Source organism: Sorghum bicolor, chromosome 4 (assembly GCF_000003195.3).
Source record: "Sorghum bicolor cultivar BTx623 chromosome 4, Sorghum_bicolor_NCBIv3, whole genome shotgun sequence".
Lineage (NCBI taxonomy): Eukaryota > Viridiplantae > Streptophyta > Magnoliopsida > Poales > Poaceae > Sorghum > Sorghum bicolor.
The window spans coordinates 6,194,921-6,210,590 of NC_012873.2; the positions used below are offsets into that span (position 1 = coordinate 6,194,921).

Below are 15,670 nucleotides of genomic sequence, written 5' to 3' on the forward strand. Positions count from 1 at the left end.
ATTGTCATGAGGTGGTGGAGACGATGAAGGATGGTGGTTTTCTCGTCAATGGCAGTAAATCTTTGTTCATTTGGCAGATAAGCCATGACAAAAAGTACTCAGCAAGAAATTCATGTGCTCTTGCGGTACAAATTATTGGACTCGGTTTTATGGACCAGGGCACCAGGCCCAGTATTCAGCAAGAAATTCATGTGCTCTTGCGGTAATTATTTTGTCGTTGTATACCAACTTGGCAGTGAACATCTTGCCACTGCCCAGCGGCACGATGTTGGACGTCACCGGGATCCACTCTGCTGGCTACGCGACGTCGTCCCACATATATGCCGATCACCTCCGGCGGCTGCAGCACGGTGGCGGCGGCCTGGCGAGGTCAGTCGCGCACAGCTGGTTGTGTCGAGACGAGAAACCAAGCCAAAGGTTGAGCTCCGAAACGTACTCGGCGCGGCCACTGAACGACATTGCCCATTTGCCTAACTTGCTCCAGGTACCGGTCACCGTGTTGAAACAGTAGGTGGCGGCCGTGCTTGGTGGTGGATACCCAGATGTGCAAACCGCCGATCAGCGCGTGGCCGTCGATTTTCGTTGGGAATGCAATCTCTTCGGTTAAAACATTCTGATAGAGAGAAGCGAACCAATTTTCTTATGAATTAGCTCGGCAAGCTTTTGTTTCTAATTAAATCCTTTTGTATTCGGGTTGATTCACCCTCTAGTTTCAATTTTCCAATTTTATCAAATGATGTAACATTGTTATCACTTGAATGAAAGCTTGCCCGAAGGCATTTTTTTTTAGAGAAAGGTTACTATGCACTACCATTCAAAAAAAAAAAAAAACAGTTACTATGCATTTGCATTCCACGGAAACACGGGCACGCAACTCTCAAGTCTCAACTGACATTTCACTTTTTTTTTTGTTTCATCATCGAACACATAGCTACACGGGCATGGCAAAAAAACGTCCAACAAAACAACTCCTCTTCACATCAACGACGATAGGTTTCTGTCGCAGGAGAAGTGCAGAATGCAGCACGGCTCCCGCAACTATTATTATTCACTACTGCTGCAACTGCACCGGCGGCACGACCACAACGAGCAGACGATCGACGCGGCACGGCAGTCAAGCAGCTCAATTGCTGAAATCTCAGCCGAGCACCTTGAGCATCTCCTCGGCGCTGCTGGTGGTGAAGGCGCCGCCGTCCTCGAGGTTGAGCACCTTGACGACGCCGTCCTCGGCCAGGAGCGCGTACCTCCTGGACCGGACGCCGAGCCCGACGGGCTTATCGGAGAGGTCCATCTCGACGCCCAGCGCGCGTGTCAGCTCCAGGTTGCCGTCCGACAGCAACGTCACATCCTCGCCGAGCCCCAGCGCCTCCTTCCACGCCTTCATCACGAACGCGTCGTTCACCGACACGCACGCCACGGTCTCCACGCCCTTGGCCTTGAGCTCGCCGGCCTTCTCCACGAACCCCGGCAGGTGCTTCTGCGAGCACGTGGGCGTGAACGCGCCGGGCACCGCGAAGAGGATGGCCTTCTTGCCCGCCGTCAGCTCCGCCACCGTCACCGTCTTCAGCTCCCCGTCGGACGGGTCGAAGTAGGACAGCGTCGCGTCGGGGAGCTTGTCGCCCACCGCGATGGTCGCCACCACCGGGGACGCCGACGCCGCCCGCCTCCTCGCCGTCCTCGACGCCGCGCCGCCGCGGTGGCGGTGGCGGAGGCCGGCGGTCAGGCGGTGAGAGGAGAATGAGAGGGGCGGGGACGAGAGGACGAACCGCTTGCCGACGCCGGCGGGGGACAGGGTGGTGAGGGACGCTGTCGCCGTGGTGGTGGTGGTGGCCATTGCAACTGTTCGACGCAATGCTATCCGCTTGGGTTGGGTTGCGAGGCCGAGGCGTGCCGTGTGCGGGGATGTGGTTTCGCGGCTGCGGGCTGCGGCGCGTCCGGCGTGATAGGATTCAGGAAGCGGCGGGGTCGATTGCTTTGCTTTGATGCGGGCGAGGAACGGGTGGACGGCGAGTCGCTGGGCTGGATTACACGGTTGTGGCCCAACAGTATTGGAGAGCTTGGGCTCGAGTGATGTTCTGGGCCTTGTAGCCTGTTTAAGCTGATTCTGAACCCTAATCAGCCTTTTATGTTTGTTTTTTTTGACAATTTTTTTTACAAACTTTTATGTTTGTTTTTGACTGGAGCCTTTTATGTTTGTTGCAAAATGTTGTGTTTTTTTTACGAAGATGCTCTATGACCTTCATGAGGTCACTGATCTATAAATTGTCGGCAACAGTGACTTAAGACCAGAAAGCACATGGATTTTGAGTATATAGTTTAGTACGTTCGTCGTGTGAGATTTGTCTATCCAAGTGTAAGTTCTTGCCTTAGAATACGTGCTCCTATTTTTCTAAACTTATTTTAGGCATAAATTGTGAAACAAACGATGACATAGTCACATCATTAATCCCAAAAAAGTCAAGATCTATCAATTTAGGGCCTGTTTAATTTCTCTTACTAAATTTTAGCCAGCTAAACTTTAGTCACTTTAGTAGCAACTTTCAAACACACTTAGGTCATGGTTGGTTCCCCTTACTAAATTTTAGCTAATTAAACTTTAGCTAATTAAGCTTAGTTCTCATTGCTAAATTTTAACTAGATAAAATTATTTTAGCTACTCTTAGGTGATTAGTGAGACTAAACTATTTTAGCTTATTTTTAGTCAATGTATTTAGAAGTTTAGCTAGCTGGCTAAAATTTAGTAAAGGAACCAAATAGACCTCTAGTTTTTTTTTCTTAGATTATACGAAGAAAAGAGAACAAGCTGGTGCATGCTAGCCGGCAGCTAAGCCCATAAGTCAACCTACGAAAATTAGTTTAAGACAGGATTTTGCTAAACGATCGATCCACACGTGGCAGCTAAGCCCCATAAGAAAAATCACGGGGCAGCTAAGCCAACTAGCCAAGCAACAGAGCGGTGGATGGGTCAATTGTGTGTGTTTTTTTAGCAAAAGATGGCCAATTGTTTAAAACTAACAGAAGTTGACCGGGCCAACCCCCTGGCCAAGCGGACACAACTGGACCCTCTACTCCTGTCGCTCGCAGCAAACAAACATTGGTCGGTCGCGTCATCCGGCATTTCCGATTCACGGGGCGAAAGAAAGGCATGGGCCGTAGCCTCGTCGCATTTGACCGATCAACCCGCGCCGCCCCGCACGTCCCGTTCACGTTCAGGGTCGCGATCTCTTGCCCCTAACTTGTGGACTTCGTTTACCACTTGGATCGGGTTTACTGTTAGACATAGTCTCGTACAACGCTCCCCTCTATAAACGTAGTAGATGTTACTTCTCTACTCCTGAAAGCTTCAATTTCTAGAATCCGTGCCAATCAAACTTGTTTAACTTTAACCAACTTTATAGAAAAGAGCATCAATATGTATAACATAAAATGTGTATCTTATGAAAATATTTTCAATGATAAATCTAATGGTATTAATTTAGTACTATAAATCTTAGTGTTTTTTTTCTATAAATTTGGTCAAAGTTTTAAAAATTAGTATTAAAAGAAAACTAGTTGACACCAACGGAATACATCGTTTATCATTAAAAGATCAACATCGTTATCTCATAGAATGAATCCATATCATTATTGTAAGTGCATTCGCCTCCGGTGTGGGTTTTGATAATTAATGACAATCAAATTAGGAACTAACATGTCTATCAAGTGTAAGATACAGGTGTTAGTTCTTTGATGGAATCAAACAAACACATTTGGTGAATCACAGCACCCCCAAAATTTCTTCATTTAAGCGACGTTTCAACTCAAGAAGCTACCTAGTTTTATTTCTTGTTTGAGTTATAGGAAACGCCGCACTATCAAGAGGGATGCAAATTGAGTCGGTAAGATGAGGATTAAGGTGCTCAGGTCAACTTAGGTTTTGCGCTTGAGAGACACACTTGCACGCACAAACTTCTGGGAAGTTTCTTCTCTGCCAGGGTGAGCCGGTAGTACCGGCCCTCAGGGCCGGTGGTACCGGCTGTGCCAGTTCTCTCCCGGGTTTTGCGAGAAAATGAACTACCGGTAGTACCGGGCCTTGACCGGTAGTACCGGCTACCGCCGGTAGTACCGGCAGGCCAAATTCTGGCAGAACTGCTATTTTGCGAGATTTTGCACTGCCGGTGGTACCGGCCTTCCACCGGTAGTACCGGCGCTGGCCGGTGGTACCGGCCCAAGGCTGGTAGTACCGGTAGGCCTTTTTCTCGCACTTTTCTCAGCTTTCTCACGTTTAGATCTAGGGACGCCGGTGGTACCGGTGGTTGCACCGGTAGTACCGGCCAATGTTCTTTACTCTAGTATAAATAGCTCTCTACTCTTTTCTAACCGTTGGCTTGCTCACTCCAGCTCTTCCACATCTAAGAAAACAGTCTCCAAGCTTTGTCTCACCTACTCTCTCTTCCTCTTGCTCCTAGACTTCATTTCTTGAGAGATTCGAGCTAGAGAAGTGAGATTAGAGAGTTGGGAGCTTCGATCTGTGACTTGAGCACTCCGTTCCTCGTCTTGCCGGTTTGGTTTGTGTTTATTACTCTTGGGTTCTTGGAACCCTAGCCGGCTAGGCGTTCTTCGTGGTTGCCCGTGTTGACTCATTTGTGAGGGCACCCCGAAGTGTTTGTATTACCCCTTGATTCTTAGTGGAAACATCAAGCCAACCTTTGTGATTGCTTGAGGAGGAGACCTAAGTGGTCGGACCTTCGTGGTCACCTCAACAACGGGGACGTAGGAACTCCTTAGTGGAGATTGCCGAACCTCGGGAAAAATACCTTATCTTGCTGTGGAGGTAGCTTCGACTACCCTTGTTTGTGTTCTTTGTGTTCCTATCTCTTTTCACCTCTAGACAGGTAAACAAGGGTCGATCTACGGTGTGGAGAAGGACTAAGCTAAGGGAACTTCTACAACATCCTCTTCTACACCTAGGAAAGTGAGGTAAAACTCAGATCTGAAATCTAAGCCCTTTACACTCTAATTTCGTAGCTGTCTTAGGGAGTCGGTGGTACCAGCAGTTTGCGTCGGTAGTACTGGCTGTGTGACACCAGTAGTACCGGCCCAAACTGTCGGTGGTACCGACAGACGTTTGACTTCCGCAACTTGAGTTTTTGAGTTTCAGGTTTTTAAGATACGCCTATTCACCCCCCCTCTAGGCCAATTAGATCCTTTCAATTGGTATCAAAGCAAGGTTCCTCGTACAAACGCTTCACCGCGTGAGGAACAATATTGGCCAAGATGGATCCAACAACTCAACAACAGATCGTTGAGCAAATCACAGCACAAATCACAACATCTTTGCAACTACAGCAGAAAGAGCAGATGAAGAAGATGCAAGAAGAGCTAGACAAGATGAAAGAACTTCTAAGCAAAAGCAATCATGAGTCGGAGAGCGAAGGTGGAAATGAAGATGCTGGCAAAGGGTCAAAGACCTACAACAACGCTGGGTTTGATTACAGCAGTTCAAGCAAAAATCCAACATTGCCAATGATCAATCCAGGAAAGACACCTCCATTTGATGGTATAAGATACACCGATTGGGCTCATAAAATGAAGTTGCATCTCATTGACGCAAGATGCTGGGAAGTAGTGGACATTGGAGTAAATCCACCACAAAATTCAAGTGAATGGACTCCCGAAGATGAGAGAGACTTTCACCTTAATGCAACAGCTGCTACCTTGATTCTGCAATGTCTTACTCCGGAAGACAACAACAAAGTAAATGGTATGATAAGTGCCAAGCAGATTTGGGACACCTTGAAAGTGTCTTTTGAGGGAGACAAGAGTGTAAGAGTAGGAAACATTGAGCTCTTACAAAGCAAGATTGAGAACTTTTGCATACTTGAGGGAGAAACAACAAAAGCCATGTTTGATAGGTTCATGTCATTGATCAATCAAATTAGAGCACTTGGAGCAACAACATGGGATGATAACTCTGCAGCAAGAAAGATTTGTAGAGTGTATAGACAAAGAAACAACATGCTTGCATCCGTCATCATGGAGAAAGACAACTATCACACTATGACTCCTCAAGAAATGCTAGCAAAGTTGATACACCATGAAGTCTTGGATGATGAAGCCAAATAAGCCCTAAATCAAAGAAAGAACATAGCACTCACAGCTTCACATGGAAGTGAGTCAAGTCATTGCAACAAAGGATGTTGTGAGCATAAGCACAAAGATGATGATGATCTTGATGAAGAACAAGCTATGCTAGTGGGAAACTACAAGAACTATCTGTGAATGAAGAAAGATAAGATGAGAAGATATGGAGGAAACAAGCCATATAGAAAGAGGTTTTGTTATGAGTGTGGTGATACCGGCCATCTTGCAGCAGACTGTCCCAATAAAGGAAAGAAGTCAAGGTACACCACACAAAATGACAAGAAGTACAAGGACAAGAAGAATGGCAATCAGACAGTGACAGTGATGATGATGACAATGAGAAGAAGAGTGTAGCTGCCATCGCCGTACAAGAAGGATCCTCCCCAAACAAGATCCTCACCAACGTTGTCTCATCAACAACACTCATCTCCGACACTCACTCATCGCCTAGGCTCTTCGCAAATCTCTCCGATGACGATGATGACACTCCTACATGCCTTATGGCAAAAGGAGACAAGGTACAAACTGACTCCTCTCCTCAAACCAATAGTGACTATGATAGTGATAATGAAGATGATGAAAACTATGCCAACAATCTCATTAAGAAATATGGTACAGCTGCTGCAACTAAAATTCTAAAGCTAATATACGCTAATGACAAGCTTGAGTCATGCATCGAGTCGCAAGGCGAATTGCTCCTAGAGGAAAGAGAGAAGAACCAAGGGCTCGAAGTATGTCTCTCCAAGGAAAAGGAGAGGGTTGAGAAATTGGGTGTAGAATTGTCTCTAGTCAAAAACTCCAATAAGCGATTGACTAAGGAACATTCCTCACTCAATGGATCTTTGGCTAGCCTAAAGAATGATCATAGTTTGGCTCAAGAAAGCCTCACAAGCTTGACAACAAAATATCATGAGCTTGAACTAAACTATGAAAAGCTTTGGTCTAGCACCTCTATCGCTTCCAAGGATTCAAAGGCTTCTACAAGTAAAAGCTGTGAAAGATGCATAAATGTTGACATAAATGCTTGTCTCACTAACCTTGATGAGTTAGCAAAGAAGGACAAGGAGATCCAAAGATTAAACACAATTGTCAAAATTGGTTGCAAGTGCAAGGACAAGCAACCGACAAATGTGTTCAAGGCATCAAGGCACCCCATAATCAAGGATGGCCTCGGGTACAACAGGTATAATGGTAGGGCCAATGGAAGAAACATGATAAATGGGGTGGCTTGTGTGAAGTTCAACAAGAGTGTGCCTCTTGTTGACCTTATTGACAAAGTGAACAATGTTGTCACTCCTACGATCCCACTAGCAAGCAGCAAGAATATCAAGAAGAAGCAAGTGGAGATGCCCAAGCAACAAGCGCCTATCTCACGCAATCATATTTGTGATTACATGTGTTGTTGGGATAAGGACAGCAAGATTGTTGTGAAGTATGTGGGCGCCCTCAAGAAGAGACAAATCTTGAGGAGTGTTTGGGTGCCCAAATCTTATGTGTCTAACCCCCTAGGTTCCAACTCGGGACCTAAAACAAAGGCTTAATCTTATCTTGTAGGTTTATTCCTCCGGTGGGCCAAGTTGGGTGCTCGATAGTGGATGCACTAATCACATGACCGGAGAGAAGAGCATGTTCACCTCCTTTCAACCAAATCAAACCACAAGTGAAAGGATTGTGTTTGGTGACAATAGTAAGGGAGATATCCTTGGTTTAGGTAAAATTGCAATTTCAAATGATAATTCCATTTCGAATGTTTTGCTTGTGGATTCGTTGGGATACAATTTGTTGTCCGTCTCACAACTTTGTGAGAAGGGTTACAATTGTCTCTTTACGGATAAGGGTGTGGAAGTCTCTAGAAGGTCGGATTCCTCTATTGCTTTCACGGGTCAACTAAAGGGCAAGCTCTATCTAGTTGACTTTTCAGCTAGTAGAGTGGGGTCCGAGACTTGTTTAGTGGCAAAATCTAGCATGGGCTGGCTGTGGCATCGCCGTCTAGCCCATGTTGGGATGAGGAACTTGGCCGATCTTCAAAGAGGTGAACACATCCTTAGACTAACGAATGTTTCTTTTGAGAAAGATAGAATTTGCAGTGCATGTCAAGCGGGAAAACAAGTTGGAGCCAAGCATCCCGTGAAGAACATTGTGACTACATCAAGACCACTTGAGCTTCTTCACATGGATCTATTCGGATCCAATGCTTACATAAGCATTGGAGGTAACAAATATGGTTTTGTAATTGTTGATGATTTTTCTCGCTTCACTTGGGTATTCTTTTTGAAGGATAAGAGTGAGACTCAAGGGATCTTCAAGAAGTTTGCGAGAAGGGCTCAAAATGAATTTGAAGTGAAGTTCAAGAAAGTAAGAAGCGACAACGGGACTGAATTTAGAAACACCAACATTGAAGCATACCTTGATGAAGAAGGCATCAAGCATGAGTTCTCGGTTGCATATACTCCACAACAAAACGGTGTGGTGGAAAGAAAGAACCAAACACTCATTGAAGCCGCAAGAGCAATGTTGGATGAATATAAGATCCCCGAAAAGGATTATTGGGCGGAAGCCGTTAACACGGCATGCCACGCAATCAACCGCCTATACCTTCACAAGCTGAGGAAGAAAACTGCCTACGAGCTTCTAACCGGTAAAAAGCCTAAGGTGGATTACTTTAGAGTTTTTGGATGCAAGTATTTCATACTTAATAAAAAATCCAAAAGCTCTAAGTTCGCACCAAAGGTTGATGAAGGGTTCTTACTTGGTTATGCTACTAATCAACATGGCTATCGTGTTTTCAATGAGACCACCGGTCAAATTGAAATAGCGGTAGACGTGACTTTTGATGAAAGCGACGGCTCTCAAAAGGAGCAAGTCAATGCTGAAATTTTAGGTAAAGAAGAGCCATCTCGCCAAGTAATCAAAAAGCTTGCTACCGGTGAAGTGAAACCCGTTAACGAAGAAGAAGATGATGCACACATGCAAATTTCTCGTGACCCAAGCTTGCATCATGGGTCAACCAATGTCCATGATGATGCTTCCACATCAAGAAGAGGTCATGACTCAAAAGAACACGCTGGACAAGACTCAGCTCAAGCACAAGAACCAAACCAAGATAGAGATCAAAATATTCAAGATCTAGACTCTCAAATCAACCAAGACCATGAAGACGAAGATGATGGTCCCATTCAAACAAGAACAACAGTGCCTCACCCAAGAGTCCATCACTCTATTCAACGGGATCATCCCATTGATAGCATTCTAGGAGACATACAACGAGGGGTAACAACACGCTCTCGTTTAGTTGGTTTTTGTGAACATTACTCTTTTGTCTCCTCTATATTGCCAAATAGGGTGGAAGAAGCCTTGGCAGATCCGGATTGGGTGATGGCTATGCAAGAAGAGTTGAACAACTTCACTAGGAATGAAGTCTGGTCCTTGGTGGAAAGACCCAAGCAAAACGTGATAGGTACCAAATGGGTCTTCCGCAACAAAGAAGATGAGTATGGCGTGGTCACAAGAAACAAAGCTCGGTTGGTAGCCAAAGGTTTCACTCAAATCGAAGGTTTGGATTTTGGGGAGACCTATGCACCTGTAGCTAGGCTTGAATCTATTCGTATATTATTTGCCTTTGCTGCTCACCATGATTTCAAGTTGTTTCAAATGGACGTGAAAAGTGCATTCTTCAATGGCCCCCTCTCCGAAACCGTGTATGTGGAGCAACCACCGGGTTTTGAAGATCCACATCATCCCGATCATGTCTACAAGCTAGATAAGGCACTCTATGGGCTTAAGCAAGCCCCTAGAGCTTGGTATGATTGTCTCAAGGATTTCCTACTCAAACAAGGGTTTGAGATTGGAAAAGCCGATCCCACTCTATTTACTCGCAAAGTCAATAATGATATTTTTATATGCCAAATATATGTCGATGACATTATATTTGGTAGTACTAATGCGGACTTCAGTGAGGAATTTAGTAGGATCATGACCAAAAGGTTCGAGATGTCCATGATGGGGGAGTTGACGTACTTCCTTGGATTTCAAATCAAGCAACTCAAGGACGGCACATTCATAAGTCAAACCAAGTACACCACCGACATGCTAAAGAAGTTTGACATGGACAAGGCCAAACCCATAAAGACACCAATGTCAACAACCAGACATCTTGACCTTGAAGGAGACGGCAAGGCCATTGATCAAAAGGTATATCGCTCCATGATTGGATCCTTGCTTTACCTTTGTGCATCTAGGCCTGATATTATGCTTAGTGTGTGCATGTGTGCAAGATTTCAAGCTAGTCCGAAAGAATGCCATCTTATGGCTGTTAAGAGAATCTTTCGATATCTTGTGTTCACTCCTAATCTTGGCTTATGGTACCCAAAGGGCTCCACTTTCACTCTACTTGGCTACTCCGATTTGGACTATGCCGGTTGCAGGGTAGAGCGAAAGAGTACATCAGGGACTTGCCAATTCCTTGGTAGGTCTTTGGTGTCCTGGAGTTCTAAGAAACAAAACTCCATTGCCCTTTCCACCGCTGAAGCCGAGTATGTGGCGGCAGGCGCTTGCTGTGCCCAACTACTCTGGATGAAGCAAACCTTGAGAGACTTTGGTTATGAGCAAAGCAAGATTCCCCTCTTGTGTAACAATGAGGGGGCAATCAAGCTAGCTGATAACCCTGTAAACCACTCTAGAACAAAGCACATAGACATTCGACATCACTTCCTGAGAGACCACCAATCCAAAGGAGATATCGCGGTGCAACATGTGAGAACCGAATACCAGTTAGCCGATATCTTCACTAAACCTCTAGATGAGTCAAGATTTTGTGCTTTGAGGCATGAACTAAATATCGTTGATTCTCGTAACATGGCTTGATGTCTTGCACATACTTGATTGATTAGAAAGGACAAACCTCTGCGAAAAATCTAGTGCTTTTTCAAAATCTATTTTTCACATCTCAACCATGGCCATTGTTTTGTAATGATTTGATGAAATCTGGCCATGCTTGATTTGTTCTAAGTTTGCCACATCTCGTTCACCTTAAGCGCTGTTTTCCTGCCCTGCCGGTGGTACCGGCGCCAGCCGGTGGTACCGGCCCAAGCCCGGTAGCACCGGTAGGCCAAAATCCCGCAGAACCCCGCTCGCAGGTCTCTGGCCCGCCGGTGGTACCGGCCCCTGAAGCCGGTAGTATCGGCAGTGCTTTTTACTGCGGTATTTAAGCCCCCCACAGTTATTTCTCTTTCCCTTATCTCTTCCCCACCCGCCCGACCCCTTTCTCTCTCTCCTTCTCACGGCGGCGGCGACTCTTCTCTTGCCCCGATCTCTCGGCTCCTCCATCTTCTTCGCCCGATCTTTGAGGAGGACCTTGCCCCGGCCGTGAGGGACGCGTGGAGGTTCTTGGTTGACCCCAAGACCCGTGGGTTTGCTTGGATTCGGCCTCTTTTCTCCGTGAAGCAAGGTACATCTTGAAGTTGCCCGATCTCCCAATGTACCTATTTTTTAGGCCGATTCCTCGCATTCCTTTACTTATCTAAGTGTGTTCTTGCCTCTAGAATGTTTTATGTGCTTTTCCCATGGTCGATTTGGTCGATTGGAGGTGATTCCCTTGCTCCACAGGGCCACCGGTGGTACCGGCCCCTGTGAGCAAGGCAGTTCCTCCCATCGCCTTGATCGATCTCTTGCTGCATTCTAGTATGGTCTTGTAACTTTCTCTTGCTACCCCTCTTTGTGGTGTTGCAGCATGGATTCCGGCAAATGCAAGAACCCTCCCCGTGGTGCTCGTCCTCGCTCTAGTGATGCTGGTGGTCGCTCTGCGGACCGGGCCGTGCGTGGCCGTGGGACTCCTTCCCGTGGTCCGGGTGCGGCTGATGCTTCCGCCGGTGATGAGGGCATTCCTGCCCCTCTTCATACCCACTCCGTCCCGTGTCCACCTCCTTCTCACCAGGCTAGAGTTCAAAGCCAAGCTGTACCTGATCCTGTGCAAGAGGTGGGCAGATCCATGGACCCCAATGTCCTTCGTCGCTCGCCTCTGCATCTCAGTGAGGTTGGTGCTCGCCGGACTCTCTCATGGCATCCTCAGTTTAATGCCCATGTCCGGAGGCCTTCCATTCCCTCTGGTATGCTGCCCCGGCTTGGTATTGATTACAAGAAGCGTCTTGTGGACCTAAGAAATCAGCGCAGCGAGAACCCGTACAAGTTCATCAGGTTTGAGGGAGTTGAGGAGCGGTTTTGGTCTCAGTTTCACAATGACTTTTATGAGTCCGTCCTCTACAAGGCCAGCAAAGCCACCAAGAATGGACCACTTTTTCAGCACAAGTATGTGGTTCTCAAGTCCTTGCAAGATTTCAATCATCCGGAGGTCACTGCTTTGATTAACAGGCTTGAAGAATGGCACATTCTTCCTCTTATGACCCTTGAGAAGAATTGGAATGAGGAGATCATCTTTCAGTTTTGGGTAACTTTGTGGGTGGATCAAGCCTCTAGGGTGCTGCATTGGATGACTCAAGGTGTTCACTATTGCCTTGACTTTATCACCTTCTCTCGCTTGCTTGGCTTTGATCACATGGATCGCGATGCACCCCGGCTGTCTACCATTTTTGCTGAGGGGATTTCTGAGGCTGACCTTGATGCTGCTGAAATGTACAAGCCAGGCGCTCATCCGGATTTCAAGACCACTCAGCTGAAGCCTTACTTCTATGTGCTGAACAACCTGATCCGCTACACCATTAATCCCAAGTTTGGAGATACCATTCACCTCCGTCAAGATGCTCCTAAGATATTGGCTCGCTTTGGTGCTAATGGTGGCCGCTTTGGTGTCTCGGATTTCATGTGGAACAAGATTGTTGATGCATCCGTGGATCCTCACAAGTACTTGCCCTATGCTCCATATCTGATGCATATTATTGAGCAAGTTTCCGGCATGCAGTTCTCGCACCCTTGCATTCATGCTCCGGTTCGTGCCAAGCACTTGGGTGCTCCTCATGCTCATCCTCTCAGTCCTGCTGGTGCTGCTACTCCTGGTGCTGCCACTCCTGGTGCTGCTACCCCTAGTTTTGCCACTCCTGCTGGTGCTACTGATGCTCAAGGGTGAAAGCCCTAGTTTGGTTTTGGATAATTGATGAAACCCTAGTACTAACCTCTATGCTAAGTGTGTGTAGACTTAATGAGGTTGGTACATGCCAAGTGATGGAGCAAGTGATGATCATGGTGATGATGGTGATGACCACAAGATGATCAAGTGCTCAACTTAGAAAAGAAGAAAGAGAAAAACAAAACCCTATGGAGATCAAGGCAAAGATATTGCTTAGGGTTTTGGTTTCGGTGATCAAGACACCATAGAGGGTGTGATCACATTTAGGATAGATAGCCGTACTATAAAGAGGGGAATTCTTTGGCTAAGCGGTTATCAAGTGCCACTAGGTGTCATTGTTCATGTGCATGCATTTAGAACCTAGTGATCTAACTTAACTCCTTCGAAGAAAATGTTTGTGAAAATGCTAACACACGTGCACACTTGTTGGTTTACACTTGTGATGTTGGCACACTTTGAGAAGGTAGTTGGAGTTTGAAGGGTAGAGAGAGGATGGGTTCGAGAAAATGAAGTGCTTATTTTCTATTGCGCCGGTGGGAAATTTGGAGAAGTCGCGGGAGTGTTTCTCGCTGAGGAACACTCACCGGACGCTGGCTCAGAGGCACCGGACGCTGTGTCTGAGCGTCCGGTGTGCAGGCTGCTCGGCCCACCTAGGGTAAGGCATCGGACGATAGGCACCGGACGCTGGCTTGAGCGTCCGGTGGTGGGTGTCCGTTGTGCGGACGTTTTGTGACCCTCTCTGCGCATGGGTCCGGTGAGCACCGGACGCTCAGGGTGCGTCCGGTGGCTCGCGTCCGGTGACCCTGCAAGTTTGCGGAGCTCTCTGCGCATGAGTCCGGTGTGCACCGGACGCGTCCGGTGCCAACCTGCTCAGCGTCCGGTGCTCTGCAGGTTACCATTAGACTCTGACATGCGGCTGACGTTGGAGCACCGGACGCTGGTGTTGAGCGTCCGGTGACCCTTTAAGAGCGTCCGGTGACCTCGAGTTTTGCCCAATGAAAGAGCCAATGGCTCTATTTGTTTGAGGGGCTATAAATACGTGTTTGGCCGGCTTGGGACTGTCTCTCTTGGCATTCTAACATACTTGACATCCTTGTAAGCCTAAGGATACACCTCCCACTCATCTCCTTCATAGATTAAACATCTTTGTCAGATTGGGAGTGATTCCAAGTGCATTTGCTTGAGTTATTGCATCTAGTGGCACTTGGGGATCGATTTGGCTGCAGTTTTCTTGTTACTCTTGGTGGTTGCCGCCACCTAGACGGCTTGGAGCAGCGGAGGAGCTTTGGCACGAGTTGGTGATTGTTCGTGGCCATCTCTCGGTGATTGTGAGAGGTTTGTGCCTACCTCGGCGGAGTGCCAAAGGCAACATTAGTGGATTGCTCGTGTCATTGAGCTACCTCACTTGTGGGTAGGTTCTTGTGGTGTCCTAGTGAGGACGAGGTTCGTGCTACACCTCTTAGCCACCGAACCACCAAGTGTTGGTCGACACAACGGGGACGTAGCGTGCCGGCAAGCACGTGAACCTCGGGAGAAAAATTGTGTGTCTCCATTGTGATTGTTCATTGGATTTCTCCCGGTGATTGGACTTCATATTATTGATTGGTTCATCCCCTCTACGCGGCGGTATAAAGTTCAAACCATCTCTTTTACATTCCCGCAAACTAGAGTAGCTTACTTACTTGTATAGAAACTTTAGGTAGCTTTCTAGTGTAAGTAGTGACATAGCTCTTGTGTGCCTAGTGTTATATCAACTAGAATTGTTGGATAGGTGGCTTGCAAACACCCCATTAGAGCTAGAGCAAAAAGCTTCGCTTTGTTTTTTACTAACCTCTTGCTCTAGTGAGTTTGTAGAATTTTTTAATAGGCTATTCACCCCCCTCTAGCCATATTAGTACCTTTCAAGGGGAAGCTATCCCTCCTCAGGACAGCGGACGTGGTCGCCGCAGTCCTACTCGTCATGCGCTGCAGCGGTTCTTCTCCTACTTTTGCTATTGCCAGAAGAAGACCGATCAGCATCTCCGTCGTCTTGAGGAGAAGGCAGCTCTTCCTCTGGCCTCTCCTCTTCGTGAGTTCCAGGACCCCTATGCTAAGTATGATAACATGCATCGGTCTTCTGTTGATGAGGATGAGTAGCAGCAGGATCCTCCTCCACCCTCTACCTTTGATCCATTCTATGGTGGTGGGATCCCTGCTGGGTTCTCCATGGAGGACACCGAGGCTGTCTTTGCCTATCAGGACATCTTTGGAGCTGCGGATGATGTCACTAGGGCCTCTGTCTCTGCTGCACCGCCTCACGAGCAGTCTACCTCGGCTGCTCCTCATGGTAAGGGGCCCCTGCGTACCTTCATCGACTACAGCGACGACGACGACGACCTTGATGATGATGACGAGTAGTCCTTCTAGCTCTTACTCGCAGCCTACCCTTTTTGGCACTTGCTGCCAAAGGGGGAGTGTTAGGCTTATCCT

General features: G+C 47.1%; 1 protein-coding gene across 1 annotated transcript; it reads right to left on the reverse strand.

Annotated features, from left to right (window-relative positions):
- Positions 872 to 1,951, reverse strand: LOC8079458 (peroxiredoxin-2E-2, chloroplastic). Its single transcript, XM_002453416.2, has one exon. The coding sequence runs from the start codon at positions 1,832 to 1,834 to the stop codon at positions 1,139 to 1,141; it is 696 nt and encodes a 231-aa protein (XP_002453461.1). The 5' UTR covers positions 1,835 to 1,951; the 3' UTR covers positions 872 to 1,138.